We start from the raw sequence: 22,355 nt of genomic DNA on the forward strand, positions 1-22,355 counted from the left end.
CTAAAAATCTGGTTATTTGCAGTGAACACACGTGCTACTGGATAGAATCATCAGTAAATTAATTGAAATATTACCTCAGACATCTGTTTCTTTACTCCCCTGTTGTTTTCCGTGCTTATCTTGACTGATTCTGTCCTCTTCTGTCTGATGTCACTCTGCAGTTAGAAATAAAGCTCTCATCTTTCTACCGATAATCTTCCCATTCTGGTTTGGACTGCCTCGACATGTTGCATGAGTATGGAAATGTCCTCTCTGGCAGGCGTTGAGAAAAGACAGAGCACCTTTGACGTTTCCCATTTGACACGTGTACGTGCTCTGTTAGACATTTCACTCAGCCTCATAATGATTATACCAGCAGGCTCTGTCCCCTGACAAACATCACTCTTAAAAACAAAGCCTTACACTGGCCCACAAAACTTTAAAAAGAGGCATATGGAAAGAACAAAGTGTAAGCTTTTCCTCTGCACTGGTCCAGAGTAGCCTTCACAGATCTGCTTTCTGTAAACTTTTTTTTATGTTGAGCTCAACTTTATTGCATGCATTCAACATCAGAAAAAGACAGATGATGAAATATTGTCAAAGGGAATGATATATACAGATCTTACTGCCAGATAGACCATCAGCTTGTGTTGAGTGAGCCTCTGCACAAAACTGTCTGAGGTGTGTTGACAAAGTAAAGACGTGGCCTTCTTCCCGGGTACTGAGTCCATAAAACTGTTTCCCCAGCATTCGTCACTGCATGCAGGTTTTATTTCTTTGCCAGCTTGTAACTGATGAGGTGCATAAGAGAAGTTTCAAAAGACCCAGTGTTCGTTTTTTTCTTCCATATTTAACCACAAAAATGAAACCCTGTATGGGCATGAAAACTTGCCCCCACAGACATCTCTTTGATATTACAGATTACTGCAGTAACTTGACTGTTGAACTACGATTGCTACATGCTATACACGTTTAAAAAAAGATTTAATGTACTTCAAATTAATCCAGTAATGATGTTTAAAGATACAATGTGTAGGGCTTTTAATCAATACTACAATAAAGCATGACATCGAGGTTAGCATGGGAATCATGGGAGTTCTCTTTGCTACTCACCAGGGGGTGATTGAGTATATGGATATGATCTTGTGTTTAAAAACACATTTTATGTGCAGGATAAGATCTGCAAAGAGAAAAGAGACTTCTTTTCTTTAAGGGTCGCCAAAATCGATACAAACAAAAGTTCCTCACAGGTGCTTTAATCAAAGAATGACTATGGAAATAGTCCATAGAAATACTATGGACTATATGCACTTACTGGACAGGATTAGCACATTGAAAGACAATCCGCATTGTCTACAGTAGCTGCGAACATCTGAAAAATAATCCTCACAGGTGCTTTGAGTAAAGAAGCCATATACTTCTTCTATCCCCCTTGAGTCTTTTTTCAATATAATCTTGGTTTTAATGGTTTACGAGCCTTTAATTAAGTATGTTTGTCAACCCTAAGCCCAGACACTTGTTTGTATGGGTGGAAAAACAGTTAGAAATGTAGAAAAGAGATTTCTAAAATAAAACAACAATTATTTAAATGAAGCTAAACTGTACTCTGAAGTTTGTTTTATTACATTTGCTTGTCTTCAATGAATGACTATACAAACGTTAGGTAGTGTGTCATATAAAGTGATGTGTGTCAGGCAACAACCTTCAGTGTTAAAAATGAAGCCAACTTCCTTTTTTGGCTGAGTTGACTGTCAGGCTGGCAAGTCGTAGCTGTGTTTGACCAGGGGCTAAAGCCTCAACTCCACTTCTTGTATGTTTCTAGATTGATCCACAGTTAGGTGATGTCAGCATTTTCAACATAGCAACTCACATTGTTCTCTCAAGAAACTAATGGGTGACCTCACTGGAATTCAATCCATGTTTTTACACTCTATGGTATGTATTTGTCCTCACAAAAACTCCCGCGATTTGGTGTATGACCTACCCAAGCAGACAAAAGTGGACACTCATTCCTTAACTTGTTCCATGAAACATGTTTTAAACTACATCTTTATTCAATGAACGGGAACCAGAAAATTCAGTCACAGTTGGATCTATCTATTCTTACGGGAGGTAGCTCCTGCTGCACAGCAAATCACAGTGGTATACACTCCCTGTATGCGAGGACAGGCTCTATTTCCTTTTTGTGAGTCAGATGATATGGTATTATTCCTCCCAGGAGTGGATTGGCTCAGCTACATGAATATCCATTAAAGCAGGTCTATGGAGATGGATGAGGCGAGAGGGGACGAGGCAAACTAGGCCTGCAATCCTTCACCGCAGCTTCCCATAACACTGCACTGTCCGCATCCAAAGTGATGAGAGTTCATTTTTTGGAGTCAGGCCTGTCCTTGTTATAACTAACCCTGAAAATCACCTTTTATGCCTTCTCCTTCAGAGCGACGTTAGATTAAAATGCCAGGATAACCTCTTCCACTTCCATGACAGGCTTAACCGCCAAACAGTGATGAGCTCAAAACTGTTTGAGAAAGCTGCCTTCCACCAAGTGTCATTACCTGTCCGTTATCCGATGACAGTCTGCACAGTGTGTGAATAATTCTGTTTGTGCTGGGTTTGAGGAAATGTCAGTGACACTATTGTTTTTACCTTTCCTTTTGATGTAGCTGAAAGAGTCTCCTGAGTGTCTTGGGTTCTTAAACTGATGTTGGATGTATACAGTAAAAACTCAAAGTAGAAAGATGAGAATGTCAGCATCACATCTTTTCCAAGATATTTGTTTGCTAGTACTTCTTACTATTGAAGTAAAAGTAGGTAAGTGGTTCTGTGATATTCTGCTTTATTAAAGGATGGTCATTGTTTTTTTTTTCTTTATTTTTTACTCACATTTAATTTTCACATCTGTTATGCTGCAGTTTGGTTGAACGCCTACATTGTAGTAGACAATGAGCCTGACATTTACATTTAATATTAAATCCAATAAGCAAAAAAAATAAATGCTAATTTGCAAAACAAATTGCTTTCAGGTCTAACTTGTAAAACAAAACAACTTCAGTGTTTGCATGTAGTGGCATGTTATTTAAAGTTAGCAAACTGTTTGCAATCTTTATAATATCTATGGTGACGTATCAACTGGATTTGCCCAACCAGACACAAGTCTAAGCAATATGCTGACTTTTTCTTCAAATACTTCATAGTGACAGACATGCACATGAATTTCTTCCAATAGGCCCAGCCCTCTTGGAAAAACAAACCACTGGTGCCTTGGACATTGCTCACGCTCTAGTTGTGCTGGTCATTTTCAAGACAAAAGTAACAGAACATAAATCACCCAAGTAAATTGTTCTGACTTTCAGAATTAATTCTGAAACTACTCTATTTCCCACCATGATCTGTAGTAGTGGTTTGGGATATCAGCCTGTTTCTAGTTGTACTTTCAGTCAGAAGTTGGTGCTGGTTTCTGTAGTCATCATGGTTTCCAAAGGTGGAAGTCCATCAAAGTAATTTAGAAGGGGGTTAGCTGCCAGATGGTTTTGGATATTTTTAAAGCAGGATGGATGTTGGGTCCACCAGTTTTTTTTCTGTCAGTAGCCCTTGAAACAAATTGCTTGGTGAGCAGGCGGAGTCTGTCGGTGTGAGGGTGCTCGCCACCCTTCATTCTGATAAATAGCTGCTAACATGCTGGCAGATGCTGGACAACTTGTCATGCTAAAGGAGACAGGGTCAGACATCAGTTAGTCCTTGTGGCTTTGTAATCAATGTACATCACTGAAGATGTTTATGCTTATATTTTAGATTGTAAATTATATTGTAGGTTCACAAAATGAGACAGTACTTTTTAAATATTTTGTCTCTTTGGTTTATAATGTATTGTATGTCTCAATCAGTTTTTAATGAATTATATTCTGAGTAGACTGTAGATCATAATTCTCTGGTAACTCATTTCATACAGTAATCATTCAAGATGAAAACATGCCTTAATGCTAGTCTGGTTAATGGCTCCAACAAATTAGATTCCAATTCACTCCGTGCCCACTTTATCATGCCGGGTGACAACACATTCTGCATGGCTTAACAGCTGTGCTATATCACTAAACCTTTCTGTCAGGCATGATCGTAATGGAGCTATACATGCCATGGATCCACTAATATGCTGAGAAAAAGGAACCACCAGTGATAATTTACATAGGAACATAAAGTGGTGGGCTTTTAGATGAACAGCTCCAAGGGAAACTTAAACACAGTTACACCTATAGCTTTCCCTGGTCAACACCACAGTATGTAAACATAAAATAATGGGCAAGATTTACATGTATGAGCAAAAGCTACTGTTATCTGTCTTCTATATATCTATCGATCTATTGATCTATCGATATATATATATCCTGGCCCTTTTTTATTTGCCTTTTAAGTTGTAGCTGAAGATTCTGAATCAGTATTTCATAGTAATCTAAGCATGGCTGATATAGTCTTGCCAAGATCCTTAAGAATGATCGTAATATGTTTGCAGTTTTAATCTACACATTTTTTGGTTATAACGTTATACTCATTAAAAGACTAATATAGCAAAGCAGAATCCAGAGATTTAATCCAAACATATTGCACCCATAATGATGCAGTGATTGCTTCAAATTTACCTCTGCTGGACAAAACAGGCAAATATATGTAAGATAAGACTTTAAACAATTACACATAGCTGGAATGGAGTATAATGAGTGGCTGTTGGATTTTGTTCAGATCAAACCAGTGTAAAGTGTCAGAGTATTAAAGTGTCACAGTGCTTGAGTATTAAGAGGTACTTTGTTGTACTCCTTAAGTTATAAACAGCTGTTTACATTTCCTGCAGCCCTTATAACATCAATGAAAATGAAAATATGAGTGTGTAAATGTTTTTTCAAGTTTGTTTTCTTTTTAATGCAACTTTGCCAACTTAGTTAAATGTAATTCCTCGTGCATCATCAAATCGGTAGTGCAGGCATTTAAAGAGGGTATGACTGTGACCATAGTTTATTTGGAGTATTGTTGGTTCTGCAGTATCATACAAAAGGAAACACACACTGACACACACTCAGACACAGGTACCCTCAATGCTCCAAAGCCATTGTGGTGGAAAGAGCTGAACACATCTGTCAATTACGGTAAGCTCCATTGGGCCGTTGTCTAAACTGTTTTCTCACTCACCAGTGAATCCAGTGATTTATTGTCAACTGCCTCGGCATCAATATACAATTGGGAGACACTAAGCTGTGATGTCTGAACACAAACTATTGTCAGACTATCAGCATAGCTCACATTAGGTGCCATTTAGATTATTCATTGCATCAGGCTGGGAGACAGCCATTATCCAACACACTGGGATTTCAGTTGTATGGATCTGAGCTCCTATTTACTTTAAAATCACTATCTAACGGAGTGAACCACATCTGAAGTCAAACTAATTCAGGTAAGTGTCGCAAATGTTTTGGTTCAGCTTCCTTAATCTTCACAAGGTCATCTGAAAATGAGTGTGTAAGCTATTTTCTTGAGCTGACATGCATTATATCTCTCTTACAATATAAAGAGGAGTCAGTGTTAAAGAAAGTAGCCTCTCATTGTGGTTTGTTCAGCATTAATGTTCCAGCTCAACCAGAATGAAAGGAGCAAGGGGTCACTGGAAGTCCAAAACAACCTTTTAATCTGTCACTTTGATTTCCTGATTAAGTCGTTTTAAACAGATGGAGCAGGTTTTCCTGTCCAGTTAATACAAGCGGACAAGTTATTTCGCCATCATAATTTGACTCGAAGATGTTTTCTGGCACGTTATGTCGCTGCAGCGCACAATGATTGGATTGACTGAGTCATTTTGGTCAAACATGAATTCATCCCAGACTGTTGTGATTTATAAGTCTGTTTGCTTTATTCCTCATTTCTCATGACAAAAATGCATTCATAACTAAACCTTCAGAATTAGTAGCCATCAAAGTCTGTTACATATGCTCAGAAAGATGTTTTTCTTTTTTCTCAGAATAGAAGAACTCGGTAATGTAAAATTTAATTGAATTATTAAAAACTTTGAAAACTACATGTTCAAGTGCACGCAAGTAAAACATTTTCATTGTCTGGAGCTAAGTGCCTTGAGACCAAGAAAAGAAAGCTAAAATATGTCTCTCCATTTGACACCATTAGCAAGTGTTAACACATAACCTTTGGCAGCATTGGCCAACAGCTCTGCACTGTTTTAGGCATCTTCTGCAGCGGCAGATCCGAGATAAGGATTTAGACAGAAATAGTGGAGGAGGGCATGATATCAGATAAAGTGAAATGAACATGTTTACATGTCTTGCGGTAGGAGCCTCCGTTTGCACACTATGACCCTGAGATTCAATGTCTCAGGGCTAGCCCACTGTTTTGTTTTGTGCACTCTGATCCATTGTGTTTCTGATTAAAATAACATGCTTGGTTTTATTTTTCCCCTCAGTTAACCCTCATAGTAAAGAAATATCTACATTGTTTTGCAAGAGTACATCTTGTTAAGAATATGTTGTATGATTGCCGTGGTTATTGTTTTTCTCAGGCTGCTGAGAGAACGAAATTAAGATAACCTTGGGAGAGAAGCGATAACACAGCCATGGGCGTCCATCTTTCCTGCCATCACTAACCCCGTGTGACATTTCAGCTGAAGAACGACTCCTGCCACAGCGCTAACAGCTTATTTGGACTTTTTACACAATACTTGAAGGGATATCTTTTTCCTTATTGTATCGCCTCCTTGGTCAGCTTGAATTGCGGTCTGCTGCTAGCCATTAGACTATAGCGAGCTAATCCTGACAGATACAATGAACAAATCAAGGATATTAGTGCTGTGATGTGCAGTCGATAATATTTGGCTTCATTAATTCCCATGCCCTGAGATGACACCCAGCCCCTATTAGGTTTGAAATCTCATCCCCTTCTCCTATATACCTCAGCTGTGGCTCAACCAAGCAGCCAAGCAGATAATACGCTCTGAGCTCTGAAACATGTACCATTATAATTAGCTTTGTCAGGTCCTAGCCCCTACAACCCTCATGCAGATAATATGATAATATGTCTTCATAACTGGCTGACCTTACATGCTCAATATTTCTCCCCTTATGAAGATTACATGTCAATAAAGTAATTGAGTCCCGGGGTGTGTGGCAAGTGAAGATTTAGGTTATTGGACTTTTCGGGGCAGTGATGTATGAGCGTTATTATTCTACCTGTCAGGAGATGTGCAGGGGGCTGGGGACTGTCCGAGAGTGTCATGGGGGAAAAGAGAGGAGAGGAGAGTAGAGGGGCAGTAGAGAGTAAGAGAGAGAGATAAGGCCAAAGAGAAAGACGGGAGAGTGCAGGAAGGGAGAAGAGAAAGTGAGGGAGATGGAAATAAAAAAGAAGAGGGAGGACTGGAGAGAGCCGAAGAGGCAAGATCATTTCTCACAGGCAGGGGACAGATGCACAGTTAATCATCCCCTCATACCTTTATCTCTCCGCCCCCTCCCTCACTTTCTGCATATGAACAGGGGATATGTCATATTAATTAGGAGAAGCAGAGTTACAGTGGAGCCATCCGTCTACATGGGACACACAGAGGCCAGAGGGGCATGAAATATTCCACACAACACAAACCTATCATAACCTCTGTCTTACACCTGATTGGCTGCTGAAGGTTCGTCAGTATAAATCCTGGCAGGAAATTACTGCATGCAATTAGGAAGAACCATAATTTTTTTTGGGTGCATATGATGTCACCAGGGATAGATTTTTCATCGTTTCAACCTGGTATGTACACATTGAGATGGTTTACATGTGTCCCACATCAGCCTATTCAGAATTTCCTGTAACTACTTTAAGTTTAAGCACTTGACTAGTCATTCTGGTGTCTGCTAGCAGGGGTGATGACGTTTAACCGTTTAGTATGCACATCCTTAATGCGTACATAAATGTAAGCATTAAACAGATCATGTCAAGAGGCTTACCCAGTTAAGTAGAATGGCAGTAATAGGTTAATACACACAAACGTTGTTCATGTACAATATGTTCTGAATACATTAATCAATGAACATTTTCGTCCTCTAAATATGATGTCATTGAAGCAGCTTCTCGAACAATGCACTTCTTGGTTTTTTTTTAAGATAACAATTTTAGCTTCACAAGATAAAGGTAGTACTCTTGATCCAGACTTTACACTTTTACCAGAGCACTGATCTGTGCTTTTTATTCTGTTTTTTTTTTTCTTGTGCTAAATGCTCTATGTCAAGGTGCTGTTTTGTCCATCATAATTTGACTGTCAGTGCTGGAGACAGAGGAAATGGGATGTGAAAATGAGTGTGGTCGATTGAGGTCCAACAATGAAGGTTACACACATTTTCTGCTGCGAGAGAGGGAGAACTAGAAGCAGGGGACACAAAGGCAGGGTGGGAAAGCAATGTTAAAGGATATTTTACCATGTCCTTTCGGATTAGGCCTGGAGATTGATATCTTCCAGTCAGATGAAGCTCTGATGTGAGTGATCCGACCCCTCCATCATTGTGACATGCCGCTCTCGGCTAACGCTCATCCGTGTTGATGGGCGCGCCCTGTGCCACAAGGGCCCCAGCTAACATACCCACCTTCCTTTCTCCCAAACTCTGTCCACCTCACTCTGCCATCTCTGTTCTTTTATTTCTATTGCCCTTCTCCCCTGTTTTCTGTCACCATGTCATGTCCAATCACTGTTTGGCTGGCCAGGCACTCAGTCGGGCAGGCAGGGAGCAGGAGCCCCAGGTAGAGAACTGCCTAACAGGCGTCAAGATGGGCACTGAAATGACTCTAATAATGGGGTCCCTGTGTGGCCAAGACAGGCCAGTCAGTTAGCAAGGCCTGGATGGGGAGTAATAAGTGTTTGATGTCTGCAGGGGAAGGAAGTGTGAAGGAGTACAGCCAACCCGGGCACTGCGGTCAGGTGCAGCCAGCCAGAGGTCTGAGGGGAACAACTGCAGAACAAGACGTCAGATTAGTATTGATATGTGTCACGCTAGAGGTTGCTGGGCTGTTTGTTTAAGAGAGTGTCTCAGAGTGGTGGCAGCCATGCGGTAATTGATGTTGAGCACAAAAAAAAGATAAGCTAGAGGACAACCTGACATACCCGTTACTGACTGAAAGAATAGCCATTGTCAATTTCATGGCGTGTTGAAGGAAGAAACGACTCCTCAATACCCGCCTTTATTATCCATGCATGTTTTTTTATGCATTTGTGTAAAACTCCAGCAGCAATTCCTCTCATGGCAAAATTTGCCGGCCATCTTTGATTTGATGGAAATTGCCACTGACAGGTAGCGAGGTGCCATTTTGTCCACTGAGGCTTGAAGTCCATCATTGTCTGTGTAGTTGAGTTTAGTTAACATGGCACTTAGCGACTGACATTGCTTTCCAGCCTGCAAAACACTGTCATTGTCACGTCATTTATCTTTTGCTAACCAATTTTTGATGTTGAACGCCTCACTGAAGGTCTCTAAGGTTTTTTTTTTTTGGTTTTTCTTTGTTACAGTAGGTTGGACACTTTGGGTGCCCTCTAAGTTTTCACTCCACTTTAACCCTTCCACAAATATAAAAGCTCGGCATCATAGGTTGAACAAACCTTTCCCTGATGTTGTCCTTTCTACCACGGCTATCTCGTTACAAGCTACTTCCCTTTGAACAGTTTTATGTGGTTGTAATTGACCTGACAATGGGGTTCATTATGCAGTCCCTTTCATGCTGTTTTGCCTGATAATTATTATTTAATGCGTTCAGATGGAGAGCATCATTAATTCATCCCTTCCTCCAATGTCAAAGAGATGAACAGTGAAGTTATCACTCTCTGGTGATTAATATTACGCTCTTTTGTTATTGAATCCTGTCCCAGTGATTAAACCTTCATTGAGTGACTCACCGCCCGCTCTTATTAACGGCACCATTACCGAACACAGCCAAACCCCTAATTGCGGTTTTCACTTTTTCCCCCTCTGTTTCAGTCAGAGGTTTGAACCACTTATCTGTGCTTTTCTTTTAATTAGAAATCCTGGGTGTAATGAAGAACACAATCGATCAGTGTCAGGAGGCGTGGTGTGCGTGCGTGGTGATTTGGGATCCACATGTTGACGGAGAAAATGAGCGCTTCTGATTACTAACGTCATTAGTGGTTTCACGTGCCCTAAAGGGTAGATGAACCCTTTCAATAAGTCGAGCAGTAAATACTTGTCGCGATTGTGCTTACAGGAAAGTTTGTGTGTGTTCTTATGCAAAGTGTGTGTTGTCTACATGGTGTTAGATGCCTTGTGAAAGACGCTGCAAGGGGAACTGAGTCCCCCGCCTTAAACCTCCCTCTTCTTATCTCCAGGCTGCAGAGCTACTGTAACCAGTGTTCTCCTCTGGCTGTATATGAAATAAATGTCACTGAAATTAATTTCACCATTCTTTTTTCATTAGACCCCCCCACAACAGCAATCTGTCTCTTCAGTCAAAATTTATGTCCCCCAGAATTCAATTTCCTTCCCATCCTCATAAGTTTAAAATACAAAGACTGATAGGCATTCGTGTGGTTATAACTGTAATTCACCCATCAATGAATAATGCCATCCTCAATTGAAAGTGTTGGATTATAGCCATTTAGTGAACTGACAGTGATAAAGTGTCAGTTTTTATTTGCTGATAAGCTATAAACATAACTGATAAACACAGTGTGCACTCCATGGCATGTCTAATTCTTGCTTGACGAATGTAATTTGACATGTTGATTGCATTTTGGAGTTTATTCTGTCATTTTTGTTCTGGTCTGTCCTTTAACAGTAGCTCTCAGTAGCTGCAGCATATACAAACCTACACAGTGTGTTATTGTTGCACTTTAAGGAGAATCATGTGGTAAAATCAACCTGGTATTGATCAGAGCTGGTTGAGCCATGACCCAGCAACCTTCCCTTGACAACCTATCAGCCTGTGGCAATAGCAAATCCTTCAACTAACCCACACACACACATACACACATACACACCACCACATTTTGTATATATTGTTGGTGCTGGTGTTTGTTGTTGTTATCTGAGTCATACACATCATTCCTAAGTCTAACATCTATATTTTTCTGTTTCACTTTTGGACACTTGTGGTCTATGAGTTTAATACTCTCTACCTATGGAGTCAAACAGACAAGCACCTGCTGAAAGATTGTACTGGAGCAATAGAATTAAAAGAACAATACATTGCAAGGATTTGTAGTCCAAGGATGTGTTTGAATGAGGGTTGCCCCTGACTCAAGAACTTCCTTGTCGACTGGTATTCATTAGTTTAGGCCCATCTGTATATATATTAGGCTTTCGAAAGCGGCTCTTGTTCCAGGGGCAGGAAAATAAATGTTAAAAGTATGATTCACGACAGAAACTCTATTAACCCTTAAAATGACAGCTTCATATAGCAAGCCACCTGCTAACACCAAAAGCCAAAGTGATGAGGAAGGATTTTGAAAATCCATTGAGGAGATGTTGCCATTGTATGGCATTTACCTTCAGCTTTCTTTTGTCCATCCATTCTGATTCAGCAGCAAACATTCTTCTTTGCAATCATTGCATTATTTTCAACTGCTGATCAATACATGCCCGCTCCAACTTCAACATTATGATGCTCAAGTATTTACTAATGTATTTATACAGTTACAGGGATAATACACATTTATAACAGTTCTGTAGTAGGCTAGTTTAGAAATCATTGTTCATTTTAAGATGTAGAGCTAAGCATGTATAGGACACAAAAAAGCAAGGACAGCAAAAAAACGTCCTTTAAACATACTTAAAAGGATACAACAATATCTTGAAGCATAAATTCAAACAATTAAAAGACAACATAAGACACACATTAGACTAAAACATAAGACTTCAATTCAGTACATTCACACTCTTAAATCTATGAATCAAGCTCAAAACTGACTGGCATCTGGCTGACTTTTGGAGTAGCCCTTGTTTGTATACATTGTCTGTTAGAATATTTACTGCAGTGAAGAAACACCATGTTTGAATGTGTTACAGGATATCAGCTGATTGACTGACAGGAAGTAAACAACATGCCAGGCTGCCTTGTGCAAAATATTTGCAAAACCTGACGTCCAAGCCCCAATAATAACAGAGAAAGCAACAGACATGTGTCTTTCTTAAGTTTGATGGACAACCATATCATTAAGGGGGCTTGTTAAGCCAAGACTGTTACTGCAAATTGTAATCAAGTTTATAGTGGGTACATTTACAGCATCATTTACTGTTGTTAAGCTGGTGGGGTTTTTCAGGATGAATCTAAATCTACGGGATATTTTACTATCCTGAATGCCGTGCTGTGCTCTCTTGGCTCGTTAGATTTCTTCCTGTTGTGGGTTGGTGTAATTCCCTCCTTCCTGTCTTTCCTGCCCTCCCTCCAACCCTCTTTACCTCCGTCATCTCCCCAGCCTCTGCCTGGGTGAAAAATGGGGTGCATTTCCCTGATAGCCTGTGTGGATGTGGAGAGTATAAATGGCTAATGAATTACAGATGAACATTGACGCAAATTAATCTTCCTGATGTCCCAGGGTTATATGGCAGCTATTTAAAAGTTTAATCAATACTCTGAAGTTGAGAACATGCAGGCGCTGCAGTTGTTTGGCCGCAGTAAACAGCCAGGAGGGAAACAGGGAAGGCCTGAGCCCTGAGCATGCATCATCATGACAGCTATTTATGTTTAATGGACTAAATATTTCTTATTGGGAGAGGACAAATGTCACTTTCATTTTCAAAGTTACATGAAGGAGTTTTGTTTGAGACCCAAGAGATACAGGTGACATCTCGGCTGTTTATACAGTTCATTTATTGACAGAAAAGTCTGTTAGTAAAGATGGAGTTACCATGGATTAAGTTTCAACATGTCATATAACTGCATTTGTGAGAAATGTGCATCATAAAAATGACAATAAGATGCTGCTCATAATGGTGCCATCAATGTTAGACTCACCTGATATTCCCTCTTGCTTTATTTTATTCTACCACTCCCTCTCCTTCACTCCCACAGACAAGGTTATAGATTAAAAACACAAAAGATATTGGCATCACCATAGAAATTGGATTCATCCAACTTGTTCATGAAAAAGATTGTTTGATGTCCTTTTTACTGGTTATTGTCTAAATTCTACTTTTCTAAAGAAATTACATTTATAAACACAGAGCATGTTCTGATTTTTAGAAATCAAAACCCAAAGTGTATGACAGAGAATTCATCAAAAATATACAAGTCTGTGCATCAGCGTGTTTCAATACAACAGCACGACAGAAGCTTGGAAGATGGGCAGGCAGGCAAATCATTTTCTCTGTCTTTGCTCACAGTGTTTAGTTTTCTCTGCTCAGTTATTGCATACTCCACAAACTACCCAGTGGCTACTTTGACTTTACAGAAGGCAACATTCAATAACAGACCTGTATGTCAACCATTTTTACCAAATGTTTTCACAATGAGAATACTCAACTATAGCTAATCCCTACTTTAATGTCTTCTCCTCTTGGTCTCTTTTAAACTAATTGATCCCAGATTTAATCAGTTTCATTGTGCATTGATTGATCCACATTGTAACAGCTCCTTAAACAACAGCAAATATATTCTCATATTCAACAAGAAACCTCCACATAATTTCATTAACATTGGGTTTTTAATCAGTAGACACATATGCACAGAGACGCATATATCTAGCATACCAGTACAACGTGAAAAAAACCCTTTTTTTGGTCCATTGAAGTGTACTGTGTGTGCCAGCCTGTCTCCCAGCTGGCTGAATCAGTCCACTGGCTGTTGGTTTATGGGACACAGGGGGGTTATCCATCTGCAGGCCTCCCTGTAGAGGGAAGGTGGTGACTCCATCTCATGACGTTGGGCCAAACTGATAAAAGGACAGCCGGAGATGGATGTGTCCACAATAATAGCCCTGGCTCACAGCAGCCTACGCCCCAAGCCTATAAGTCACTCTTGCACCAACTCTTATGGATACCTGCCCCCCAGCTTCATCTGACCCAACCCCCTACCTGCCCAGCAGTGTTATTTCAGCGTTAAGGGATAATGCTTGAAGTGTAATTGCCTTGTTAATTGGCTTTTTTTCCTTGTTGAATGTTTGCATTGATGGATGGAAGCACTGATGGAATTTTTATTTTAATGGCCAAATTTGACAGAAAATAGGATGAGGCACAAAAAAAATCAACTAACAGAAGCAATCAATTTGAGAAAAAGAGAGGAATCAAAAGAGATAATAAAAAAGTAAAGAGTCTATAAAAGGTTAAAAAAAAAAAAAGAGGAGAGAGAGAGTGGAACCAGTTGAAATGAAAGTGGTGAAGAGAGATGTGCAAAGGAGATGGGACGGGAAACTAGGAGTGGAGGGAGGGGGATTCATGCCGAGAATAGATAACCTTGATGTTAAAAGCTACATCCGTCGGATGTGTCTCTCTGTGACATATTGATGGCCCTTGAAAAGAGTCAAGCTGATTGTATGCAGGGAACAATCATTAAACCCACTCCATCTCCCTCCACTCTCTGACTCCTCTCTTTCTATCTCTTGTAAGTGTGTGTTCTGATTTAATGCAGTGGATATCCCCACAAGTTCATTCAGATGAACAGAAGCACTTTGAGGTAAATTCAACTCAAAATATGAACCCAGTTTTACAATAAGTTGTTTCTGGTGCATTACACAACCATCTGTACATTTGACTTCATATTACTTTGGATCTGTTTTACACCTTCTATTTTTTCTCTTGTTGTGTGATAGCATTTCTTTAAATGGCAAATTGAAACCTTTAGAATCTAAAGTGTGGGAATTTTTCTCCACACATTCAGCTCGATCCACTTATGAAATCGCTGTATGGAGATATGGAAAAATATCTATAGTATAAACAGTCATTAGTTTGTGAGGAAAATTGGCTCTATGCTGAGGAATCAAGTGAAGCTTGAGCGCTGCACTTTTGATGAACATTTCGATTGTTCTTTAGAGAAATAACACAGTATACAGTATATGCCGACTATTTTCAAAGTGATCCTTAACATACCACACCATAGCTGTAATAGCAAATGTTTTAATACCTAAGCCTCCATCAACCAAGACAGTTATAACCCTGATTCAAACTGCAACATTTTAGACCAAAAGGCATGCTTTTTTCCCCCTTTTTTTGTAACTCTTTTCTAACTTTAAACTTTCAGATCTAATGTAAGGCCGTGGCCACACTTGGGTATTGCAAATCTGCTTGCAACACATGAATGAATTGAGATGGAAACATATGACTTTATTGGGACCACCCAGGCTCAGGCTGGTCAGCAGAGCTTGTGGGCACTGGTGGCGCAGTGGTTAGTGCGCGCGTCCCCATTTATAGAGGCTATAGTCCTCAACGCGGGCGGCTTGACTTTAGCTTGTGGCTCCTGTCCCGCATGTCAATCCCCACTCTCTCTCCCCGATTTCCATTTCTATCCACTGTCGTACCCCTCTAATAAAGGCACAAAAAGCCCAAAATAAATCTTATAAATAAAAGATTACTGATTATTTTCACTGTCATGTTCTGAACTTGCATCTTGGGTTTTCTTAAAGCCAAAAAATTACAAATTACGAAATTTCGAAAAAAAACAACTACGAAAGAAAGAAAGAAAACAAAAAACACATTAGATGACTACGCCAAAGATGCAACTTTTGCAGATAAAATGCTCAAACTGAAAGAAATGCAAAAACGTGAGGAGTCTGTATGCCAAAACAGTGTGGATAACTTCTGCAGCTTGACTCCTTAAATGAACAGGAAACACTAAATGATTAAACTATATTGATCTACAACTTGTAAACCTCAGTTTTTTATGGCCGTTTTAGACAACATGGCGACTTTGCAGGGATTGATTTTGCAGCCAAAGTGATAAAAAGAGCTAACTTGCTGCACTCATTGGTTATAATCTCTGTAGAAAAATGATATATTCACAAGTAAAGACAACTTTTATTTCCATATTGGCTGATTTGATAGTGAAGCACTGTACACAGCTGGTTTACTCACACTGTGGCAGAATGGCCCATCAAGCCCCCATAGAGAGGACACATGCTTTGGGTAATCAGCTTTGAAAAGACCAGACTGTCTGAGGATAAGCTACACTGCAGCATTCACTGAGAGAAAACTACAAGATACAAACTGTACAGCTCTTTAATAATGACAAGAGGGTGAGCCACTCCTCCTAAAAACAACAAGGTGCTGCGAGACATATGCACAACAAAGGCCTGATTGTTCCTCTGCCAGGGCATGATGGAAACATTAGCCTCCACGTTGCTTTGTTCATCTGTCACTTTAATGACTACTCCCACTGTTCCCACTGTGTGCCGTGTTTGTGTGCATGAGATTAAAGTGTGCATGAGTTGTGATAATGTGTATCTGGTCAAGATTGTGGGTGTTGATTCAAGTCTGCTCAACCATGGCTCCGGATACTCGGAGGATATTGTAGACCACTGGCTCTTGCACTGTACCACTTGTTATTTAGTATCAGTTCATCAGGTGGAACCCCACAGGCGTGAGCCCGGCCTCAGAAGGTGTTATGTAAGAGTGAGTGTGGCTCAGTTATTCCCTTCTCTATCTCCAACTGCCCCATCTTTCTCACGGTTTCTCTCGTAATAAGAGAAAGCTCTCGCTGTGAAGGGGACGCAGCCAACTGGAGTGTGTTTATGCACATAACACACTGCCTAATGCAGTGCTGGATAGACATGCAGAACTCGGGTCGGGTTGCACAGAAAATTAAGACACATTCATACACTTTTTCACCCGCTGGGAAAAGATTTCATACTGGTTCTTTGTTCTACTCTTTCTGCTTTATTTACATCCTCACTCCTCTCCTCCTTAGGCCAGGCTCCAGCTAGAGCAGCTTTGGGCAGACAAAGAAGGGGGGATACTGTTAGTGGGCTTAGCTGGTAGTAATATTAAACCAACATATTATCTTTCAATGTGGGTGTTCACGGGTTAAATCTTACGCCCCGTTAACTGCTTTCAGGAGCTGTCGTTATCATTTACAATTAACATAAAGGATTGTACTGTATATCTTCATAATAATGTCAGTACTGTCTCAGAGAGAGTTAAAACAGAGCCTCTAACTTTGGCCTCTTGAACACCTTCAGTTCAATGTGCAAGTTCTACTTCTCTGTTACTGTTTTGTCAGTGATGTAAATGTCATAGAGGTGCAATGGTGTCATGAAGTAGTTCTGCTGCTGCTTTGATTGTATATAGTGTAGGAGGTGCAACACGGTTGAGGTTGGATCACTGTGATGCCCGCAGGACAGAATCGGGGGGGGGGGGGGTGCATACTACTTTTTCTTTGTGTATGTGAAGCTGTTTGTTTACTCCAGCCTCTCCTGCTTCCATCATGAAATACACAATCACTGAGTCACCAATAACACAACATTGCAGATTCAGTGTAAAATTATGAAGGCATAATGACGCCAAAAGTGTGGGACGTACTGGCGCAGGGATAGGGGGGACATCAGTGGAATGTGGTCATTCTCAATTTTGTAATCTTCTTTTTCATTGATAACGACACCAAAGTGGAGATGTTGTGATGAGATGGTGTGTTGACAGTGTTTTCAGGCAAATGTAAACGTTCTTGCCCTGAGGTTTACGTAACCTAACTTGCTACTATCCGCAGAAACTACAATAACAGATATCACCGCAGTACTTGTTAAAAATGGAACCCCATTGTTGTGTCTTGACTATCATGTTGTCATCCAACTGTATTAAACCATCTGATTTTTGTCCCACTGGAAGTTGTAGTCCTTCTTAATGTTGTGAAACGATGAGTTCTCAGGGGATCAAATGTGCTGGTGTGTTACTCCCTTTAGCACACATGCTAATCATTAGAGATGAGAGACAATCTGTGGAGTTCTCCTTACTGTATGTGCATGTTTCAGATATTGTAACAGATTTTAAAACTCCTGTAATCAGAGGCCAGACTTGTATCATATATTTTTTAAAGCACTTTTATTGAGTTACAGATCAGTCATCGCCCAAGCTTTCCGATTGGTGCCAGAGTGTATCCTCCAATCCTTCTCCGGCCCCTGTGGGCCTGTGACGAACTCAGCAGAGTGTGAAGGCTGGAGGGGCCTTTAGCTTTAGTTCCTTCATCTGTGAAGGTTATCTTTGAAAGGCTTTGGTTGCAGCCTACAAATATATCCCCTCTAGGTAATACCTTAAAGGAGCCTCGGTTCTGGTAAGTCGGTGGGTAATCTGTTTAAGGGCCCCACTCCTGGAGAGAGTGAGTTTTCTCGCTGGGTAAGCTGTGAATATATGAAAGATCCCGGTGCCCATGTGATCAGAGCGCTGTGAGACACCCCATGTCCTGTGGTGTCAAGACCATCTCCAGCCGTGGCACCTATATCCCCAGGCGAATCACGGCAGCTGGAATTCTCCCCTCCCTGCCCAACCCAACCTCCCTGTCAGAGGCGCACACACATATACACTTACACACAAAACACACACACGTATATGTTTCCCTCATACACCGGGGGAGCAGGCAGGCATGGAGCTGGTCTCGGATTTTATCGGAGGTGACAGCTCCTCACACTTCAGTGTTTGGATCACCTCAAGTAGCTTGGCTATGAGGGGAAATGAGCACTGCTCCACTACAAAGTCCAGATTTAGATTGACTGAGCTTGTCCCCGGGCCTGTGGGCTGCTGCTGCTTCTGCTGCTGTACTGCTCCTCCGTCTGACAGAACACCCACTACTGCTGCAAGGGACTGGTATGTGTGTGTGTGTGTGTGTGTGTGTGTGTGTGTGTGTGTGTGTGTGTGTGTGTGTGTGTGTGTGTGTGTGTATGTGTATGTCTGGGTGCCTTAAATTTGCGTGTGTGACTTGGTGGAGCCTACTTTGAAGAGTCAGAGGGAGTGGGGGCGGGGGGGAGAGCGATGTGTCAGGTTTGGTTAGAATTGAGGGTGGCATCAGAATATGCTTGGCACTAATATGGCACCAGTATCTCTGTCCCTGTCTCTGCTTTCTGTCACTTAGTTGCCATTCTCTTCCCGCCCTTGACAATGTCTCTTTGGATTATGTGATTGGACTTAGCGCTTGGAGCACGCCTCATCCCCCCGCGACACCGCCTCTTCCATAAGTCCCTTCTTTCCTTGCTCTGTCTCCAGCCTTCCCCCCCCCCCCCCCCCTCCCCGTTTCTTTTATTATGCACTTGATGTCTATTTAAGAAGCCCAGCGAAAGCTGGCTCTGTTCTGCTGTCAGAGGATCATTGACAGCACTAATGCCACTTGTCCTTGCCTCATTTGGTGAGAGGTGACACCTAGCAGCAGCTCGCCACATTCATCAAGTGGCGATGTGAGCGCTGTGACATCAGAGATAGAGCAGACCAGTCCCAGAGCTGTGGGCAGCACTCTATCTGCGCAGGATCACACTTTTTATTACATCAAGAGAGCACTGTTGGCTGTCTTGGATTCACTATTTTAGATGAAAAGGAGCATTTTGCTGGGGAGTTTTTCTGGTTCATTGGTTTAAACAGATGCAGTCTTGTACCTAATTTTTAAAGTAGCATTGATTGATGGTTGAACTGCTTTCATATTTGTCATTTAAGTAGGTAGTAAAAATAAGTTTTTGCCATTTTTTTGGCCTTTATAGGTTACGACACTTTTAAAAGACAGGAAATGTATGGAAAAGGGGGAGGACATAAGATGCATCAAATTGTGTCAGCTTTTGGAGTAAAACTTGTGAGAAGTGAATATGGTTTGTGCTCTGGGTGTCTAGTCTGCTAAACTAGGCGTGAGCGGGAAACGATGTCGCTGTTTGCTTAAGGCCTGCCTTACTCTCAACAACTCTTTACTCGTTACTCAACTGATGGCAAGTTAGGTTGAGATAGAGTTTAATATGGTGACCGTAGTCTGGCTTAATAGCGGTTTTTCCGAAAACAATAAGTCACATCACAGAGACTACGGCTGTTTTGTACATTCTGTGAAAACCACATTTGACATAGAGTGTTGGGGAATGTCCTCACTTGTATTACACATTCAAGTAGTTTAATCTCAGTAAAGCTCAGAAAACTCTAAACTCTCTTTCTACTCTGACTTTGTTTAACACAGTTGATAATAAGAGACATAATCAAAGTGTTCTCTCATATTCTACCAGCTCTTTTGTTACCTGACTTTTAGGAAATAAGGGCTTTCATGAAGGGTACTGAAAATGCATAAATACATTTCTAATAACTAAAATGTTATCTTTTGCCAAATAGACAGACAGATACAAAAACCCACCTATGCCTTCTGATGGTTAGATAATAGCTCCTCGTGATATTTCTCTGTCCTAATCTCAAATCTTGAAGTAATTGGGACATTGCCTTTCGGGCACGTTGGTCATTCTTTGGAACAAGATGTTCATCCTTTCCAGGAAAAACTCAACATGTTCAGACCCAGACTTTGTTCTGGGCTGCCATTTAAAGCAAATCTGCGCGCTTTCATAGCGTTGCTCCAAGCATGTTATTTTGAATTACTAGGTCTGTCAAAATAATTCTCTATGCACTCCAGATACCAAAAACAAATATCTGTATTTTAAATTGTGACCATTTTAAATCAGTACTTCCAAAAAATGGGTCATGGCCCGCCTTTAAACAAAGGACCACTTTAATCTTGTTTTTTATATGTTTGTTGCTGCTAACCAGTTAGCCACATGTTTTGGTGATTATGTCTGCACAGGGGGCAATTTTATTTTGTGGAGTTCGTTTGTCAGCAGGATAGGAGAACAACTTCAGGCCTGATTTTCATTAAAGTCGCTGTTACATTGAAGCATGGGGCGTGAATAAAGAATTCATTTCTTTAGTGTTGAATGGATCTCTATCAGATTCAGAAAAATGACTCCAATTTAACACTTCTCATCTGTAAAAGGCACAAAAAGACACTTATGTAAGGACTTTTGTACGGAAGTCCTATATGGACATGTAACCATAGATATCATTGACTTAATTTTCCTGTCGTTACTCGTTATTTCAGCTAGTTTTCTTAAACTCTTGAATTATTTTTCTAAATGAAATGGGATGACCTTGGGAATGGCCTTTACAATTATAATGAATTAACCTTTTGTAAAGGCTTGTTTTGGGGCACAGATTGCCTAGTTGTTGGGTTGGGTTGCATATAAAAAGTCCTCCGAGCAGGTGGCCTGGTTTAAGTTCGACCTGCAGCTCCTTTCCTGCATGACGTTACCCATACTCTTTCTACGGGCCTGTAAATAAAGGCAAACTCCTAAATCAATCTTTCAAATATAATCAGTGAGTGTGATTTAGTCTGTAAGTCAGTCAAATATTTCAAAGGTCACTGTGTGTTAATGCTACATGTACATTACTATAAGCAAGCATCCGGATCTTATTCTCTGATCCGGAATGCTATAAAAGGACAGGCACGCATTTTTTATCTCATAAATATAACATGTTTTTGTATTTATTTTTAATACTTCATGCATGACCCACATCTTAGCTGACTCAGTCTCTCTTTGTTTCTTTTAGGGGTATTCGCCAAGTGTCGCTACGTCTACTACGGCAAGCACTCAGAAGGCAACAGATTCATCCGGAACGACCAGCTCTGATGGACAGTCGCTGAGGCAGAAAGAGGGACATGAATTACAATGGATGTTAACAGAAGGAAAAAGATCTATCTATCTCTTATTTATTGTAACCACTGCTGATGTTGCGTTGTCCGATTTCCCGCTGGAAAAGAATATACTTATAGTTAGGCAAGGGTAACGTTTTGAGGGGAGGTGTTCAAGTTTTATGAGTTTTATTGCGGACTCATAGTTAGGACCTCCTCTGCCGAGCTGGGTCTGCTTCTGCCTCCCTGCTTCAAGCTCAGAGTCAAAGATGACACTGTCACTGACATGGCTGCCTCGAAGCAACAGCAGCAGACACATAAACACAGCCTTTCTCTTACTGTCTCTCTCTCTCTCTCTCTCTCTCTCTCTCTCTCTCTCTCTCTCTCTGTCTCTCACTGTCTCTGTCCCTCTCTCTCTCACTCACACACACACACACACACACACACACACACACACACACACACACACACACACATACACACACACATGTTCAGTGACAAACAGACCCAGCCAATTGCATCCTTTTCTCTGACAGCCATGATGGATCACCCGTCCACTACTGCCACTAATCAAGGGTGAAAGGGGTGACGGTCACACACCTGGGGCCTGACATGGACTCATCTCTCTTCTTCTTCTCTTTCTTTTTCACACACACACACACACACACACACACACACACACACACACACACACACACACACACACACACACACACACAAACACGCATAACTGCTGTTGTACATATTAAGACATTGCAGAGACAGCCGGTTAATACAATGTGCTTGAACCTTCC

The 22,355-nt window shown here is 40.9% G+C and overlaps 1 protein-coding gene across 1 annotated transcript in view; it reads left to right on the top strand.

Annotated features, from left to right (window-relative positions):
- The window catches only part of lrmda (leucine rich melanocyte differentiation associated), a 214,490-nt gene extending 192,495 nt beyond the window's left edge, over positions 1-21,995 (top strand). The window contains exon 7 of the mRNA XM_079362913.1: positions 21,480-21,995. Coding sequence (XP_079219039.1) covers positions 21,480-21,559 — 80 coding nt within the window. The 3' untranslated portion in view covers positions 21,560-21,995. The remainder of the gene's footprint in view (positions 1-21,479) is intronic.
- Positions 21,996-22,355: the final 360 nt, after the last annotated feature.

The sequence above is a fragment of the Symphodus melops genome, assembly GCF_947650265.1.
Source record: "Symphodus melops genome assembly, chromosome: 15".
Classification (NCBI taxonomy): Eukaryota; Metazoa; Chordata; class Actinopteri; order Labriformes; family Labridae; genus Symphodus; species Symphodus melops.